The sequence below is a fragment of the Pocillopora damicornis genome, chromosome 6, assembly GCF_964200805.1.
Source record: "Pocillopora damicornis chromosome 6, jaPocDami1.2, whole genome shotgun sequence".
NCBI lineage: Eukaryota > Metazoa > Cnidaria > Anthozoa > Scleractinia > Pocilloporidae > Pocillopora > Pocillopora damicornis.
Window position 1 is genome coordinate 5,590,201 of NC_142675.1, and position 17,594 is coordinate 5,607,794.

Sequence of the window (17,594 nt, forward strand, 5' to 3'; positions counted from 1 at the left end):
ACCGTCAGCACAAAAAGCCGTCAATTCATTCATTGACAGCCTCATTTATGTGCTCCAATTATTTCTGTCGAAAAGAAACAAAGCAAGCAGACGAAAGGCAGCTGTGAAAGTGATATCTTTTCATCTCTACATACACTTTTATCGATAGAAGAACAAACTCGTTTGTCGCCATCAGATTAACACGGGCTTTTTGGCGAGCGAAAGAGCGGTTTTTGCGGGATATGAGATTTAAAAGGACTTATAATATGAATAAACGCCTTTCTGGCTCGCTGCAAATCTCCCTTTGGTCCTCAAAGCTACGCTTCTCGGCCAGATATATATTTCCCACAAGTTGCAGCCGTGGAAATATTCGCCTGAAGGGGTTTATCTACTAAATATTATCCAGTTTAAGCAGTGGTATATCGAGACGCGTGACGCATTTGAACCAGTCATTAGCATGCTGCATGACAACGTGGAGTTACCGCTATAACACTGAAGGAAAAATCCTAGAAAGAGAAGGGAAATAGCCACTTTTAAGGCAAGAACCGGTGGTGAAGTTGAAAACAAAACGGAATAGACAAATTCAAACCAAAATATTAACTGTTATTCCTGACAATATTTTTACACTTTTCTAAGATACGTCCTGTAAATTATCCGGCCACTGAAATGCGTGGCTTTGTGTGGAACTAGCCCTGTGTTTTTTCATTGTGTTCTTTATACCCAGAATCAGAACTTTTCCCACTAAAAATTAGTCGCAGAATCAGCCATGAGTCAAACCGTCCAGATAGTTTACACGCATACCGTACTAATTCGATCAAACGCCGCATCATGATGCGATGAATACTTTCGATCTTTCTTCATTCTATTCTCTCTATGTATTGCAGTAGTATTAAATTTCAAATTGTGAAATTTAGAACGATATATAAAAATGACTTTTTAGACAAGCACTAAAACATGCTTCTGTTTTTCAAAATTAAAATGGTCAGTTACCATACTATTATTTACAAGAAATAAATTGGGTTTTAAATAAGCGCTGCCCCCGAATAAATGCCGAACTCGAATCACGAGAAATTTTATAAACACCACGGCGTATAATCAAGTAAATACGGTATGTAAATAGCATTGTTTAGAAAAAGTAAACTCTATACTCGAGTCAAGTGGCCCACCCAATCCTCTGTCGGCCACACCAGTTTGTATTGGTTTTGTCTAGAACATTATATCACAGGAAATGGTATAGACAAAACTGTCTATGGCCAGGACTGACAGTCACTGATGTCACGTTATTTACAAGACATGATCATCTGTTTTACGCATGTGAAGGATTTCTTCAGCTTTAAAATGGCTGAATGACAACAAAACTGCTTCTTTGTTTGGTGCTGATTCTTATTATTTTAATCCTGCGCTGTAAAACGAAGAGTTGATTTGGCCCAAAAAATGAGGCCAAAACGAGTGAGTCCAGTTTGGTACTGGCTTAAGGTCAATTCGCCCCACTGAAATGGGGCTGTTTTTGACACCAAATTTTTGGGGCTAAATCGACCCAATTGTAAGGGCCAATTTGGAAAATACTGGAGCTACATTGGGATTTAAAGGGGCAAAAACAGCCCCCCATAGCCAATTCAAAATAAAAAAAACTCAAAAATAGCCAATTCAGCTCCAATGAGGTGCCACTTCAGAAGTAGAGGGCTCTTTCATCTCCTTGCCAATTTCCCCCCTTACAGACAAATAATGAAAATACACCACATACTTTATCTTTCAAACACTCATTTATTGGGGTCTAGATATTGTTTATGTAAAAACCTTTCACAGTGTATGATTTTACAATTAAGAATCTTAATTGTGGTAAAAAACAGACAAACTTTGAAACATCATGTGAAAGAATAGAATGTACACACATATTTAACATTAATTCAACCATTTTCTAAAATAGATCTCTTCCCTAAATCAGTATACTTCTAAACAGTGCAAACATTGCTAGAAATAACACCCAAGAGACACTTGTGAGTAAAGCTTCCCTTTTCAATGATTTAGCAAATGTGATAATGTAAGGCAGCTTATAATCAAAAGTGATTTAAAGTACAGAAAATTATCAAAATAAGACAAAGGCAACAAATGGTTTAGTTCCTGCACAAGAATATAGATCTTGTTTGATTTGTGCATCTGAGAAACAAAGAGTCTTGCAGCAGCATTGAGTATTCTTCCAGTGGATTTGAGAATACATGCACTCATAATGCTACTTTAGATATTATCAAAATATAAACTTTCAGCAACTACTACCTCAGGCATTTGCCAAGTCATTGAAAACGGAGGAAACAGTGACAAGAGTCTGCCTTTGCCCAATTTCCAATAATGCTTGCTCTAAAACAGTCAACATTGCCTTTTACTGATTATAAAAAACATTGAAAATAGAAATGAGCCAAACAACCCAATGAGAACATCAAGAACATTTTCTTGTGGGAAGTGACAAATTACACTTCCCTCTGTTACAGGAGATTGATGTATTGAAGATCTCCAACAATTAAAGCTGGACATAATCTCTGATTGCTGAATCAACATCAGCTACTCTATGCAATAAAAGCAAATTTTACAACCATATTAAAATCAAGCCAAAGTGCAAAAAGTGCCTGTAGCCAGTAAAAAAAAGAATATTATATAATGTTTTTCTAAAACTATGAGCTAAAACACTAGAAATGGAAGTGGAAGTCTCGCTCAATGTGTGTAATTTGTCTCCCCTTCAAGGTTTGAAAACATAATGTGTGACTCCCAAAATATCTGAAAAGAATCAGCTATTCCATGTGCAATATTTATCTAATGGTTTGATGACAGGAAGTTTCTAAAAAAATCGCAAAATCAAAAAAACTAAACAAAAAGAAGGCAAAAAGTAAAAACACAATAATGGTGATCATCAATGATGTATTTTCACCAAACTATATATGTACTTATTAAGAAAAGAAATCATACCTCTGTGCACTTTAGTTTTAGTTTAGTATTCATGAATTAATAAGGATTGCTAGTAGACTTAAAAAACAAAACAAAGAAAAGTTTCTTACCCTCAATGGTAGTTGGAATTTGAAAGCCATCCAGGAGGAACCTATGGGTAAATGTTTGTTTTCAAAAAAATTAAACTGTCTGAAAACATCCTATCAATTCACTAATATTTTAATTTACCAGATTTAAACATTGGGTTTACTTTGTTTTGTGCATGGTGCAAGTAAATACATATCTAATACATCTCAATAAAAATAAAGCAAATCTCACCATTTTTGTGGGTGCTTTCCCCGAGATTTCTCATCTTTAACTGACCAACTGGCACCTTGTGTGTTTTCCTTTGGGATAAAATCGAAAGTAAGTAATCGATAATGTACTCTTCACCATCCTGCTAAGTTTAATCTATAAGAACTTACTTAGACAATGCTCAGTTCTATCGCCTCGTCCGTAAAACAGAGATCCTTGGGCGATTTACCCTTTTCTTTCGGTGCCGAAGTCGCTTCTAAATTTTCATAATCGCGGATGTTTTCTGAATCATCAATCGACGTTTGAAACGTCTTACTCGAAGGACTTGATTCTGTTCGCTGAAAGAGAGAGAGCCAAAAAATCAGCTTAAGTGGATGCAAACAAAGACATAGACTAAAAAATATCAGTTTATCTTTTCAAGAAAAAGATTAAGAATTCAGAGTGAGAGATCCTAAAATCAGAGAATCTTGAAATAATTTAAATCCATCATGTGCAAATGCAGTATTCAAACTGTAATCTCTCGGCGCCAAAATTTGATCACGTGACCTTAGTTGTGAAACCACTGAGACTCAACAAGACTCAGGAGAAAAGGCGAACCAAGCATGCTTCAAATTCTCTCGTAAGAAAATTAATTGCGATCAATTTCTTGAACTTTAGACGCTCTTTCCTAATAGGGATGTAGTGCATCTTGGGATATGGCAAGGAGATCTTGGCCATCGCAACCGTCCTTTTCTGCAAGATAGGATACGAACATGAAGATGAATGGAGCGGTCAGGTTTGTGTATGTAAAGTTGCAATAAAATGTGTTGTTAAGAAAATTACTTTTGCTCGTATCAAGAAATGAGCCATTGTTGTGGGTTAAATTCGACTTCACAAGTTCAAACAAAAACCTTTTGTTGTTTGTTGCGCTGAGGAAATTGTGCCGAGACTCGACGAAGATGAATTTCAAATCGTCGCAAAATTGTCGGCGTGTCAAATTAGCGGCACTTGGGGAGAGGGGTTGGAAAAGTTGCTCATAAGCGTGCTGTTCACACAGGGCTACCCAAGGGAGAAAATGCCCTTCACTATGCTTGGTCTCTCAGTATATTTTTTTTATCAGCGAACCAGTTGATTATAAATTTATTAACACAATAAGGATGCTTTGTTGTTAACAACATTCACGAACTATACTCGGCGAGAGGACGAGAGGAAAAAAAGCAACAATTCACTATTGTTATTAACCCCAAAAAAGATACCTGGAAATGCTGAATTCTTTATACTGTACTTTGGATCAGTTGATAATAGCGCGCAGCACAACGCCGCAAAACGATGAAGCTTTTATCGATGGTTTCACTTGGTCAAGAGTTTTGCTTCTCTTATCAAAGAAGCGCTGAATTAAGCGCTAGTCTTCATACTATCACGCTTTCACTCTCGTAACGTAAAGAAAAGAGAAGAAAATTTTGTGTTGGGGAAAATACCACTTAGGAATTAAAAAACGCTGAACTTAAGTGATTGGATTTAAAATGATCTTTAAAGGTTAATGTTCTAATTTAGTCTTGCAGTGAAAACACTGGCGGCGCGCGCGGCTTTTAACAAAGAGGTGATAGTTTTAAAACTATCTAGTTTTAGTCGTAACGTAAAACAAAATAGAAGAAAGAATTGGCGTTTGGGAAAATACTTCTTAGGAATTAAGAATAACGCCGAGTTAAATCGCTGGACTAAAAAAATCAGTGATATTTGCGGGTTGTCGTTCTACTTTAGTCTTCCAGTGAAAACTCTGGCGGCATGCGCGGCATTTAACAAAGAGGTGATAGTTTTAAACTGCTCTGCCTTCCTTTTTGTCGACAATGGAACATCGCATAATTAACGTTACTATATTGTTGCCGTATGATAATTTTATGTTCTTTCAGTGCGTGGTCATAAAGACAGCTATTTTTCAGTGATCATTAAGTGAGCTTTGTCAAAGTTAGATCTCGTTATTGCGAAAAAAATGTCGAAGTACTACGAAGTCGCAAAAATTCTGGCTGTGCGTTCCATTGACGGACGTAAAGAGTATCGGGTGAGATGGAAGGGTTTCGGAAGCAAGGACGATACTTGGGTGCAGGAAGACGATTGCAACAGCGCAATGAAGAACTATGCGCGATCTTCACTTGAAGGTGAGTAGATTACAACAGGAACGAATTTACTGTGCTTGAAGGCTAGTTTGTTCGAGACTAAACGTTTCTCTTGGTCTTTTTTCAGGAAAAGAAAAAATGATCGATTATCTCGTCGGTGAGATTGGACAGAAGCTCTCCGTTCGAACCGCCCCAGAAAAGGGATACATTCGACGCACCACCATCAGAGTTCCCATGGATCTAGAGGACTTTGACGACCTGTTCAGTGGTCTGAGTCGCGCTCGTGCAGTAATCGGCTATGTTTGAATTTACCTCGTGAATTTCGCTATTGTAATGGCAGCGAGTTTGAATTTCCCTCGTGAATTAATAAGCCATTGTTTGGCTCTAAAGCTATTGTTTCAAGATATCCTTTTATGGATATTTGAGATACTAAACAAAGGGTATTGTCTTTGAATTTGACCAGCTTTTCTTGATACGCTAACGTATACCTTTCCTTTCTTAAGTCTCATTCCATGCGACTGTAGCCAAGAAACAGCCTCTTCAGTTATGAATTCGCTGCTATAATTCATTATTGTGTCCGACGCACGCGGTCTAGGTTCGACTAGTGCGATACGCAGAAGGAGCTGCTAAGATGCGCTAGCATAAGAAGGAAGAATTTTGGAGAGAAATATCTTTTATGACAAAATTTTACTCATTAAAAAATTCACAGTATAAAGTTGAGTAAGTCAATCGATAGTTTATTGTGCCGGTTTCGACCGAGTGAAAAATTTACCTTTACCGGTTTATTACCCTTATAACATTCCCAAATCCCTACGTCCTTGTGTCGTTTAAGTCTTGATGGGACTTCCATCTAACCAAAATTATTGAGAATTTTGGGATAATTATCAGTCATTTCAAAAAATGCACCTCGTTGGGGCCAAATTACCTGTCCAACCCGTTTTAGCTTAAATAGTCCAAAACGAACCTCGAGAGGCTAAATTAGCCCTCAAGACATTGGGGTCAATTTGGCTCTCTTCATTTTACAGTGTGGAGGGTTATTTTCTTGTTTTGCTCAGTGGATGATTTCAAGAAGAGCCTTTCTTAGATTTTGATTACGCCAAAAGTAAATTATGGGGTTAAGTGAAGTTAAGACCGCAGCACAATCAGTCCAGCTTATCAACGCCATTTTCATACCCGAATCGAAAAAATTTGCGAAAGCCTGAATTGAGGCAATAGTTATCGCAGGCAAGTAGGTCAGCACTAAAGTTCCTAGAGTTAAGGATAGTGTAACGGTTGCCTTGTTATTTACGTCTTTCTTCAACTCTCTAACTTCTTGAGGTGACAGCTGTCCTGCATGTAGGCGTTTTTTCTGACGTTGTGTTTCGAGGAAGATGGACAGGTGCAAGAAAGTTATGCTAGTGATACAAAGTAACACGAGTAAAGCAGTCACAACATTATCCAACTTCCAATATAACGCATATAGTTTCGTTGTACTTTCTCTCGTGGCAATCACATTTTCCTGAATAGTTCTAAAAACTGTGGTGACCCATGCAACGGCTACAGCCTTTTTGATCCTCTATCCTGTGACGATCTCCCTATACCTCAAGAGAAACTTTACAGCAATATATCGGTCCCCACTTATCAAAACGAGAAAAGCTAGCATAGCTATGCCTTGCATACAGAAAACTACAGTTTGAGCCTTTTCTAACTCAAAAATGGACCGATCTCAAAAGCACGATTTACGGTGACTGCAATGGCAGTGGGTACAACAACCACATTCACGATTATACCACATTCATCTGGAGAGGCTAGGAACTAACTCTGTTGGATAGTTGTCGAGCTCGCGGACGCTAATTCAAGGTACTGCAAAATAGTCTGACTCGATGTTTTACGGAATACATTAGACTATCCCGTATATTCCACGTTCCACGCCCTTAAAGAAGTGTGTACCGGTTTTGACACTTGGTCCTGTTTTAACCCGTCTCGTGCTGGTGTATCGTGTTTCCTATATTTCTCTCCGTATTTGAAAAGTTTTTTTTATTGTCAAATCTTTATATTTATTCGGTCCCGTCTTACTTTTTAGTATATTTTGTAAAGGTTGCTTCCCTGATTTTGCGGAATTTACATCTTCTTCACCAAGAGATTGTGACCTCTTCTTGTCTTTACACATGATTAAAAAGGGTAATAAACCATCTGCCAAGCAACACTTTTTTATTTTATTTTAGTGTTTTTATTGAAGAGGGCCTTTGCATGCCTCTTCAGAAGTATTCCATTATTTCGTTTCACAGTAATGCCTTAATCACCAAAAAATGTGCATTTCAAGGATATGACGGGCTCTGCCATGCTCATGATAAGACGAAAATCATCTTTCTCTAGTTACCGTGATCAATTAAAAAGATGTTGCCATCTTTCCAATATCTAGCTCAGTTTAATTTTCATACATTTTTATAGCATTTGTTATTTTTGATTCTCCGTCTGATTCATATTTAACAATTATTAACCGAATAATGACTGTAAATATATGAAAATCGTATATGTGCACTGCGGTTAAAGAAACAAAGATAGAAGTGATCCTCGCAGTTATGAACACTACTGAACTAGTCGCTGAAATAAGGCCAGTTAAGTAAAGGTAAACAGTGGTGGATAATTGCCAATCCGCGAAACGGCGAGGTTAATATTGCATTCGAAAAATGCATTTAAAAAGATAGTTCACCGTGCTTTTTTAAGAGATATAATGAGCCAAACTTACCCCAATCAATCCATCGCTCTGACGAAGGGTTAACGCTCGAAACGTCAGCTTTTATACTCTTTACGGTGGCCAATTTACGTTTTCAACTCAGCTGTTAACACTAAATTACCTGCTTTACTCTCCCACCGACGTAGCACCACAGTTTCTTTATAAACTTCAACATGAAGCAAGTTTAATTTATTGATGAATTGATTCATGATAAAATTAACAGCAGCACATTCTTAGAGCTTTCATACAGGATTAAAGAAATATATCAAAGAACAGCCCTTTCGCTGTTTTAAGCCTTGCTCAATTACAAGTGTACTGAGTCCTAAAATCTTGGATCCAGCGCTTGCCAACGGTTGTGTTTCCTCTAATTTCGGAATTTCAGCATAATGAAGCTGTAAATTTCCCCAAAATACACCGGATAAACCAAAAGAAGGGACTCGGTTAAGAAATGAGTTCTGAAATTATTCCAAACAGCATTACCTCGTTTATAAGCGCAAAATTTACGCAAATCCCAGGCGTTTTGATCCCGACGGGGAAACCGGCGTAATAAAGTTCTGAACTTGTTGGGGAGAACGGCAACGCTAACACCGAAAGTAGAAGCAGAGTCGTGTCCAGACTATCCGCGCGTTTTCCCGTTCTGAAATCACCACTTCGGAACGGGAAAAGTTCGGGTTTGCCTGTTTACGCTTGTTGCGTAACTTTCAAAGAAGGTAATTTCGTTGCCCTTAGGGTGGTCTATGAAACCGAAAATTCAAAGGTGATGGTGATCTTTAAAGAGCCGAGGTTAGGATATTGAACAACAAGTATAACGTTGACCGCTTGTTGAAACGACTGCTAAGTCACTCACTTCTGAGACACAACGGGGCGACGTTCTCGACCTAGTTTCTTGCCGGTATTTTTGCTGCACGCGCTGTTGTCGAGTGACCTTCTCGTCCTCTTGCTTAATCACTCTATTGAAAAAAAGTGCAGACAACAAAACGGGGAAAAACGTTTCTTACGGCTTTGCGAGAAGTGCGTAAGTTCTTTATCCAATTACTGATCGACGTCTTTTCAACTTTTCTAGAGAGCTTTTTTCCGGTGAAAATCACAAGCAAAGGTTCCCCTGCGCTCCTTTGAGAAATCAGGCAGAGAAACTGTTCTTGTAGACATAGTTTAATGCTACTCTGGTTTACAGATTTAATGAATGTAACCGAAGAAGTCACAATACATAGACCCAACGTTTCGACACTCCTGTCGAGTGCCTTCATCAGGGGTAGTCTAAACACTGCAACAAGAGGTCCTTTTATATGATCACTAATTAGCTGCCTTTTTCCAGATCAGGTGTAAATAGGCGTCAGAAAGGAAGCTGCCATCGTCACGATTTAAAGGAGCGTGGGCGGAGTTAATATGCCAAGCCTCCAAACAAAGACGCTGGTGGTCATGAAATAATGAAATCATAAATTTACGAATCTGTAAAGATGCCGTAAAGTAAGCGTAAGATTATGGCGTAAGATTATGGCGGGTTTGTATGGCGATCTATGATCGAATGACTCTCGTGATCGGTATTAACCCCTTTTATACTAGAATAAGGGGCGGATTTTTTTTATTGTTAGTCGGAATGTCAACTGAGAAAGGCAGACAACAACATCTTATAAAACTTGTTAACAAATTGTAATTAGGACCGCGCGTCTGCACCGGTATCGCAGAGGTCATGGGTTCGATTCCCGTTCAGGCCTGAATTTTTTTCAGGCCTTATTTTTCAACTGCTTAAGTTGAGTATATACTGCGATGATCTTCATTTGCTTAAAACAATTACTATTGGTATTCAAATTACATTTGACTTCACTTTGGAAACAATAGCGTGCCAAGTAAACTTCAGTTTTCTTTTCAAATTCTATTGACAAGTGAAAAGGTGAGATTTTTTTGGCCAGAGTAAACCCCTTTTATACTGGAATAAGGGGCGGATTTTTTTTATTGTTAGTCGGAATGTCAACTGAGAAAGGCGGACAACAACATCTTATAAAACTTGTTAACAAATTGTAATTAGGACCGCGCGTCTATTCATAAACAACACAATTACTATTGGTATTGAAATTACATTTGACTTCACTTTGGAAACAATAGCGTGCCAAGTAAACTTCAGTTTTCTTTTCAAATTCTATTGACAAGTGAAAAGGTGAGATTTTTTTGGCCAGAGTAAACCCCTTTTATACTGGAATAAGGGGCGGATTTTTTTTATTGTTAGTCGGAATGTCAACTGAGAAAGGCGGACAACAACATCTTATAAAACTTGTAATTAGGACCGCGCGTCTATTCATAAACAACACAATTACTATTGGTATTGAAATTACATTTGACTTCACTTTGGAAACAATAGCGTTCATACGCCAGAGTAAACCCCTTTTATACTGGAATAAGGGGCGGATTTTTTTTAAGTATGAATGAATGAATATGATCTCAGGTCAAGTCACTTTTTTTCATTCTGTGCATACAAACGTTTATAAGGTTGACGTTTTCCGAGTGAGAGTGTAGAAGTTTTACTTATGGGCGAAACCTTTATTGTTCTGGGCGAAACCATTCTCGTTCTGGGCGAAACCCGCTATAACCTTTTTGACAATGTTTTGGTTAATTAAAGTGAGATCTTTGTCGACTTTAGCATAAAAGGAGGTGTCAGAAAGTTGCCGCAAAGCTTCTTTTTGATAGAAGTCGGCCCGCCAAACAACAACTGCACCGCCTTTGTCGGCCGCCTTAATGACAATGTCTTTGCGTTTTTTTAGACTTTGTTTCGACAACCTGAGCGGAAGTCATCATCAGAGCCACTTGAGTCTGATGATGACCTCCATTGCCTCCCCCGCAAGGTGGGACAGCAGAAACCGTGTCAGTTGTTTATTTATTTATCAGTTCAGTTTACTTTCTACGTGAGGTATGACAATAACCCAAGTATTCCAGAAAAAGGATAATCAACCGCCTAAGGAGGTATAAATGCCAGCTTAAGACGACTGATGTGCGGTATAAAACGCAGTAGTGACCCCCTCGTTAGCCCTTAAGACTTTGCGTTCGGTATTACTTTCCTTCACAACTGTATCTGCGTCTAATAACCGGAGGGAGCCGGTGCATCGCCTAATGAGTTCTTTACGACTAGCTCCTAATTTACTGCTTGTGACTGTTTTTGCGTTGATCCAAAATTTAGCTTCAACGAGTGCCTCTGAGGTACACCACAAGAAGAGCACCGGTAACTGCTTGAAAGAAGGTAAGATTCTCCCAGCACAAGTTGGTGCTTATTTCTCGTAAGTATAGGCAACGCTTGAAGAAAACAGAAGCGACATTGGAGCAGCGTGCTGCATTCTTTGAGGAAGCTAGAGAATCAAGGTCGCAAATTTTATATTGCAAAAGTTTGGTTTGAAACGGATAAATCGTGATTTTCGGTATTATATCAATCTTATTTAATTTCTTGTTAAAATCCCGTTTGCCATATACAAGAGAAAAGAGATAAAACGTAATTCGTAATTTCATTGAATTGGTGTGAGTTTGTTGCATTATACTATGCAGAACTTTAGAGTCATCCTGGTGCGCTAAGCCGTGGGCATTTTGAAGCGCCCGTCGATGTCTTGAGGGGGGAGGGGAGGGGAGGATTGGGAGTGGCGGTGTTCTTCAGTTGCGGTATTTTGGTAAAGAAAATCGTAGATTGGGGGATTGAGATGGACTTTCACGTCCTGCGATGTTTGTTACTTGTGTTGTCCGTAAAGCTCTGGTGACAGCGAACCAAACTTTATTTCTTCTTCATTGTTTCGTGTTCAGTGGACTTTGTAATCCATTCGTTGATCGTTCTCGTTATTTTCCGGACATAATGAGGCTTTTCAAAGTAGAAAATGCATTAATTTTATGGCGAATTTGAAGCACGCAAGACCCAAAATCAGCATTACGATGAGAAATGTCGATTTTTGCGATAAGCTGACAGAATTTGGAGAGTGAGAACCACAGGATCATATCACATATTCAAATGAGAGAGACCAGAGCGTGAAAGTAGCACAGTATGTGAAAGGGAGGGAGAGGAAGTTTATCAAAAGGTGACATTTCGGGATACGGCACAATCGTTACTCTCATTCCGACACTGGCTTAGCCTGAAATTTCAAATTGAACTAGGAGCCCATTATAATGGATTCTTTTTGGGAACTCTTAATGGGAAATATTTTTACTACAAACATTCAATATTTAAACAACCCACATAAGCCATCTTTACTCCAACAGCTTATTATAAGAACTGCGCCGAGCTGTACAACTGCGGCCAAACGATCAGCGGTATTTACACAATCGACCCTGATCGTAAAGGTGCCTTCAATGTATATTGTGACCAAACCACAGACGGAGGAGGGTGGACAGTGTTTCAGAGGAGACTGGATGGTTGCATGGATTTTAACCTGGGTTGGGCAGACTACAAAAATGGCTTCGGTGATTTCCTTAATGGAGAGTTTTGGCTCGGACTAGAGAAGATCCATCGCCTGACGCAAAACGAGACAGAAAACAGGCTTCGAGTAGATCTGGGAGTAACTAAACGCAAAACTGTCTACGCTGAATATTTGTGGTTTGGAGTCGGAGACAAGAAAGACCAGTATCGGCTGAAACTCGGAAACAAATCAGGTGAGTCAATCTGCTTTCTCTCGGTAATCATTATCTAGAACAGCACGAAGGCGAGGATGAGAAAAGCATCAAATGTGTAATGTAGGTGACGGTTGTATTAAAAATTAATATTTACAGTAATGTGTGCGTGCTTCTCCTAAGAACTGATTTCTATCACACTTGCAATTTGTATCCGGGTAAACCTTATCTATGGAAGCCGAGGGCTGAGGGAGATTTCACAGAGTCCTGCGTAGTTTGACAATTCATGATATGATGCGAGAACAGAGTTCAGTAATTGTTTTATTACAGGCTATTTTTTATAAAAATCTACAAGATAGTGTAAAAAATCCTTTTATGAAAAGGAGGCTGGACTCCAAACTCCGTAAAAAATTTTTTATTGAGCTTGTTAAATTAACCACGACAATTAACTTGAATAAACTATACGAAACGTTTTACATTTCAAATCAAAGGGGTAACTAACTTAAGTGATAGAAAGTTAAGCTTGAACTTGAATTCCGAAAAACAACAACAAAAAAAAAAGGTACGAAAAAGAACCCACGTCAGTTTCAAAGTTAAGGTTAGAATTCTTTGATGTGACTGGCTAATTTGTGAAAAGCACGCGCTATGAAACAAAAACGTAAAACGTAAGGGAATTTCACTTCTCTCTGAGTTTGAAAAAGTTTGAGAACGCTATATGCCTAAGGAGCTTGGAAACCAGGCAAACTTTGAACTCGAGTTGATAAGTGCAAAATATGCTGCAGATATTGGGTTATCCTATTACTTCACACGATTTTGTATATGGACTGAATTCTCTCGGCCAATCAGAGTTTCCAATGTAAGTCAAATTTACAATAAAGAGTATTGTCATCATTATCATCATCATCATCATAATTATCATTATACTTTATCACTATAATTGTTATAATTATTGGTGTTTTATCATTTCTATTAGAATGTGCGACTGTCAAAGATTCTCTTAGTGATCATAACGGCTCCCCGTTTGGTACACGGGACAAAGTTTACAAGCATTGTACCCATAAGTTTTTTGGAGGCTGGTGGTACATCAACAATACTGACTGTGCTGTTTCGTCAAATCTCAATGGTGCTCATCATTGTAAAAAGAGAAAAAGGAACATGAACGAGACCTTGGGCGAGCGAAAGATTCACTGGGGTATGTTATCTGACACTGACGCAAGTCACACCAGTCCACTAACATCGGAAATGAAAATAAAACCTGTGGATTTACTTTTTAAGTGTTAAAACACTTTATTGAACACATGTAATCGTTCAATTGGCGTCTAGTCGGTTTCTTGATTAATAAAATACGTTATTTCAGCCAAACTTGTCATTGAAGAATTTACTTTAGTATTTGTTTCTCTCCCGTCTCGATTAGCTTCGCTATTTTGTGGATAGGGGTTGTTAGATTTGTATTTTAATTGCTAAAAAGAATAATTTTTTTTATATTTTTGTTTTGCTTTTTTATATGACTGTTAGGGTTGCGAAATTGATGAGACTATTAAACCATCTGTTACATAACGATGTGTGGCCCAAAATATTTCCGAAATATTTTGGGCCACTTGGAAGTTTAAAGTTCTTTCTTCAAACCAACCGATTTCCTCGATTCCTTACTGCGCACAAAGATTGGGGGCGAACTTTCGACGAGGCATAACCTCCAGTTGCTCCTAAAGATTTCCTAAAATAATGACACCATCGAAAAGGGCTTCTCCTACTAGATGGAAAGCCGCGTGTCATAAGGCTGACTTGATCAGTTTAAAAGCATAGAATAAGCGAAAGACAGCTTTAGAAATTGGGAAAAAAACAACAGCGGGTTTGCAGAAGCCCTGTTACGCAGCATTTCGGGTAAACAAAGCTCTTCTGGGCAATTGGGTGACCGTCGGACTGAGAAACGTTTACAATCGATCTCAAGCCCAATCCCATGTAAGTTTTTGTGTGACCTCTCTCTCCCGGTGAGATCACAGGCAGACCACACTATGAGTTTGTGGTTAATAACTGCAGATGTGAGGCGAGCGAAATCCATGAGGGTTATAAATAAAGCTCTGAAAATTACATATCTAAATTACACCTCGGTCTGAATATCCCAATGAAGTTAGATAAAATATTTATCAACTCGTTTGTGGTATTTTTTCACCTTCATGGGCTGTTTTATTTGAAGAGTCTTTTTATTACGAAATTACTTCCGCCAAATGTAATTTTGGAAGAATTTACAGAAATGACGGATGATGTCATTTTTGTGATGATTAAGTTTCAAATCTTTAACAACTTTTCCCACCTCTAAAGTTCACCTTCACACAAAGCAAATACTCTTCTCTTCACGAGATTTTGCATATAGCAAAAACTTTCATTTAAAAAGAATAATAAACAACGTGGCGCCTGACTTTCATTGAAAAGTACGGTATTTTATTTGTTTTAAGCGCCCTGTGCGCTTATCAAATTTTTGGACCTTGAGAGCCGGGACGCTTATCCGATGTGGGCGCTTACTGCCCTTATTCGAGGCTAGGCGCCTCTTAAACTTTCACCACTTTTAGCAAGGAGTTAATTTATTTTGCAACTAAATGATACATGATAACAAAAGATGACGATGTACCATATGGGAGTGAATTTATAGTTTGTGAGCCATTAAAGAAATTTTAATACTCCCCTGATGCATTTCAGTTTCCGCTTATTCGAAGCACTGGGCGCTCATTAACTCTCTCCAGGCGTTTATTCGGGGTAGCTGCTTACAAATGATACCATTCTTGCGAAAAGCAAAATCATGATTTAGTAAAAAGTCTAAATAAAAAAGCGTTTAATAGAAAATAAAAGAAGGCCGAAGAAAGCAGAAGACTACACAGATGGTGCGACATGGACGCAAACCGAAATCAGACGCGACTTCAGCCAATGAGAGATGCGATGGCACCTGAGAAACCTCCTATCAATCAATCAATCAATCAATTAATCAATCGTTTCCTTGGAGGAATTAAAAAAAAATGGTTAAGCTTTAATCATCTCATCCTTCTGAAATTGTACTTACCAACATTTAATTTTATTATCTTTAATATTTGATCCAAGAACTGATCTACCCTAGGTGATAAAAACAGAGGGAAAGAAGGAAGAACCGAGAAATTTTTTTCTCAAATGAAATTTCTACATTTTTTACAGTATCGTCGCTACTAAACCTTATCAAAAGCTGGAACTAAAGGTCTTTCCTCAGAAATTTGAAAAAAGGCGAAAATTTAAATTAATCTCACCTTCTGAAAAGCCTTTTACTCGTGAGTTTAAATTTTAACAGGGAGAGTTTTTATCTTGTCCGAACTCTCGATCCAACCGCTCTTTGTGTTTAGATTTAGTTAAATCATTTCTAAAGCCGAGTTCCCTACACGTTTTTTTGTCAACCTCTTTGAAAAATATTGGTTTGATGATTCGTATAGTTGAGTAGAACATAAGTGCGTTGAAGATGCGTTAGCGATCGATGTACGAAGGCTTATAGCTCATATTTGTGATTACATTGGAAGCCATGCAAAGGTCTTGTCCACCAGATAATACCAAAATGTTTTGAAAAAGTACTACAAGCTGACTTAAAAGTTTGCTAGAACGTTCACCGATCATCTGCCATTAGTGGACAATCTTCGCTCTTTGCTGATTTCTGAGACGATTGTTCCAGCTTTGTGCTTTGTTCAGATCCTCTTTTTGTTCTGCCATGAGCTTCTCCAGAAAAGCATACTCCACCTCCATTGTCTGATAACTCCAACTTAAGTCCTCCAGCCGCTGGACAATATCGACGTACCAGTGGTTCTTTAGAGAGCTGTCACGGCGCGAGTTCAGGGTTGGAAACTCCGGTGGAGGGAGAACCATTTTGTCGTTGTTTACAAATTGATGTGTTGAATTTACGCCATCGGTGGCCATGGTTTCCTATGAAGTAAGAAATTCATAATAAGGCGACTTTTGCGAAGATTCTTGTTTGTCAGTCTATGGTTTCTGTCAGTCAACTGACCAGCAAGATAGTCAATCAGTCAGTAAGGTAGTCAGTTACTCGGTCAGTTAGTCAATCAGTCAGTCAGTCTACATGCATTTCCCATGCGCGCGTCATAGCAGTGTTTATTACGCATAAGGATTTTACTTCACTTTGACTGCAGCTTACATCTGTAATGAATTCGAAAGCATTCGCAAATAACATATTGAATATCACTTCGTTATCCTGCAAAATTTTGGTAAAAGTTTCATGTGCATCAATACGATCCACTCAGAGAGCAAATTGTCATGGATTCTTGAAGCTTTTGTGAAGCGTTTCGTAATTCATGGCTATAACTTTTAACTAGAACTTGCCAAGATGAAAACGTGTATTTATGTTGATTTGTTTGAGCCGATAACACACATAATCAAAGGATAATTGCCTCTAATTTAATTTGCCTTCTAATTTTGGCGCTTTGGATCGTTTTTAGCCGAACATTGCTTTCGAAACTTTGTTCTCCCATGAGCCGGCTTAAAATGTCTACACTCGTTTGCAAAAACGTCGACACCTAAATAGCGTGATCCATAAACAATCAGACACATGGGCTTCATGAGAAATACTCGCACAGTTACATAACAATTAAGCAGTTCTTTTTACATTATTCATGAAAATCTTTCTTTACAATAATTCTTTTCTTTACCACGTGCAACCACTTGTGGTTCTTTAACCAAAGAGTTTAAGGGCAAAATCAGTACAGGGTTATCGAGAAATAATCATCAAGCCTTTCTGAATTTGCATTTTAATGTACCAGTCAGCGGTATTCCCGCCCAAAACAATATTGAATTTGAACTAATCTGTCGAGGTAGATCCTCTTCGGGTATCAATGTTGTCATCGATATTTCTAGTTTACTTTAGGCTTCTCATTTAAGAACAATTATTATTTTTAACATATCCCGTAAAGTATAAAAATTTTCCCTTTCATTTTTCACCGACTTCTCTTCTACATGTTTGAGAGCAAATTTTCCAACAA

At 38.2% G+C, this 17,594-nt stretch overlaps 2 protein-coding genes and 1 long non-coding RNA gene across 3 annotated transcripts; 2 read left to right on the forward strand and 1 right to left on the reverse strand.

Moving 5' to 3' along the window:
• Positions 1-2,469: 2,469 nt before the first annotated feature.
• LOC149043616 (uncharacterized) lies at positions 2,470-6,324 on the reverse strand. Its single transcript, XR_016187922.1, has 3 exons — positions 5,792-6,324; positions 3,235-3,942; positions 2,470-3,067 (listed from the first exon to the last, which is right to left on the reverse strand). It is a non-coding gene; the product is annotated as an uncharacterized LOC149043616 (long non-coding RNA).
• On the forward strand, positions 5,085-5,609 carry LOC149043617 (M-phase phosphoprotein 8-like). The gene is made up of 2 exons (XM_089209935.1): positions 5,085-5,345; positions 5,431-5,609. The coding sequence occupies exons 1-2, from the start codon at positions 5,180-5,182 to the stop codon at positions 5,607-5,609; spliced, it is 345 nt and encodes a 114-aa protein (XP_089066061.1). The 5' UTR covers positions 5,085-5,179.
• Positions 6,325-10,455: 4,131 nt separating the features above from the next.
• Positions 10,456-14,146, forward strand: LOC149043618 (angiopoietin-related protein 7-like). Its single transcript, XM_089210408.1, has 3 exons — positions 10,456-11,248; positions 12,247-12,636; positions 13,568-14,146. Exons 1-3 carry the CDS (start codon positions 11,122-11,124, stop codon positions 13,873-13,875), a joined length of 825 nt encoding a protein of 274 aa, XP_089066534.1. The 5' UTR covers positions 10,456-11,121; the 3' UTR covers positions 13,876-14,146.
• Positions 14,147-17,594: the final 3,448 nt, after the last annotated feature.

What these genes read in the sequence shown, in the direction of transcription:
- LOC149043617 (XM_089209935.1), top strand. Translation starts at nt 5,180, where the DNA reads ATGTCGAAGTACTACGAAGTCGCAAAAATTCTGGCTGTGCGTTCCATT. An exon ending in TGCGCGATCTTCACTTGAAG is followed by an intron (nt 5,346 to 5,430) that starts GTGAGTAGATTA and finishes GTCTTTTTTCAG; the next exon opens with GAAAAGAAAAAATGATCGAT.
- LOC149043618 (XM_089210408.1), top strand. Translation starts at nt 11,122, where the DNA reads ATGAGTTCTTTACGACTAGCTCCTAATTTACTGCTTGTGACTGTTTTT. An exon ending in CGGTAACTGCTTGAAAGAAG is followed by an intron (nt 11,249 to 12,246) that starts GTAAGATTCTCC and finishes TTACTCCAACAG; the next exon opens with CTTATTATAAGAACTGCGCC. An exon ending in GAAACTCGGAAACAAATCAG is followed by an intron (nt 12,637 to 13,567) that starts GTGAGTCAATCT and finishes CATTTCTATTAG; the next exon opens with AATGTGCGACTGTCAAAGAT.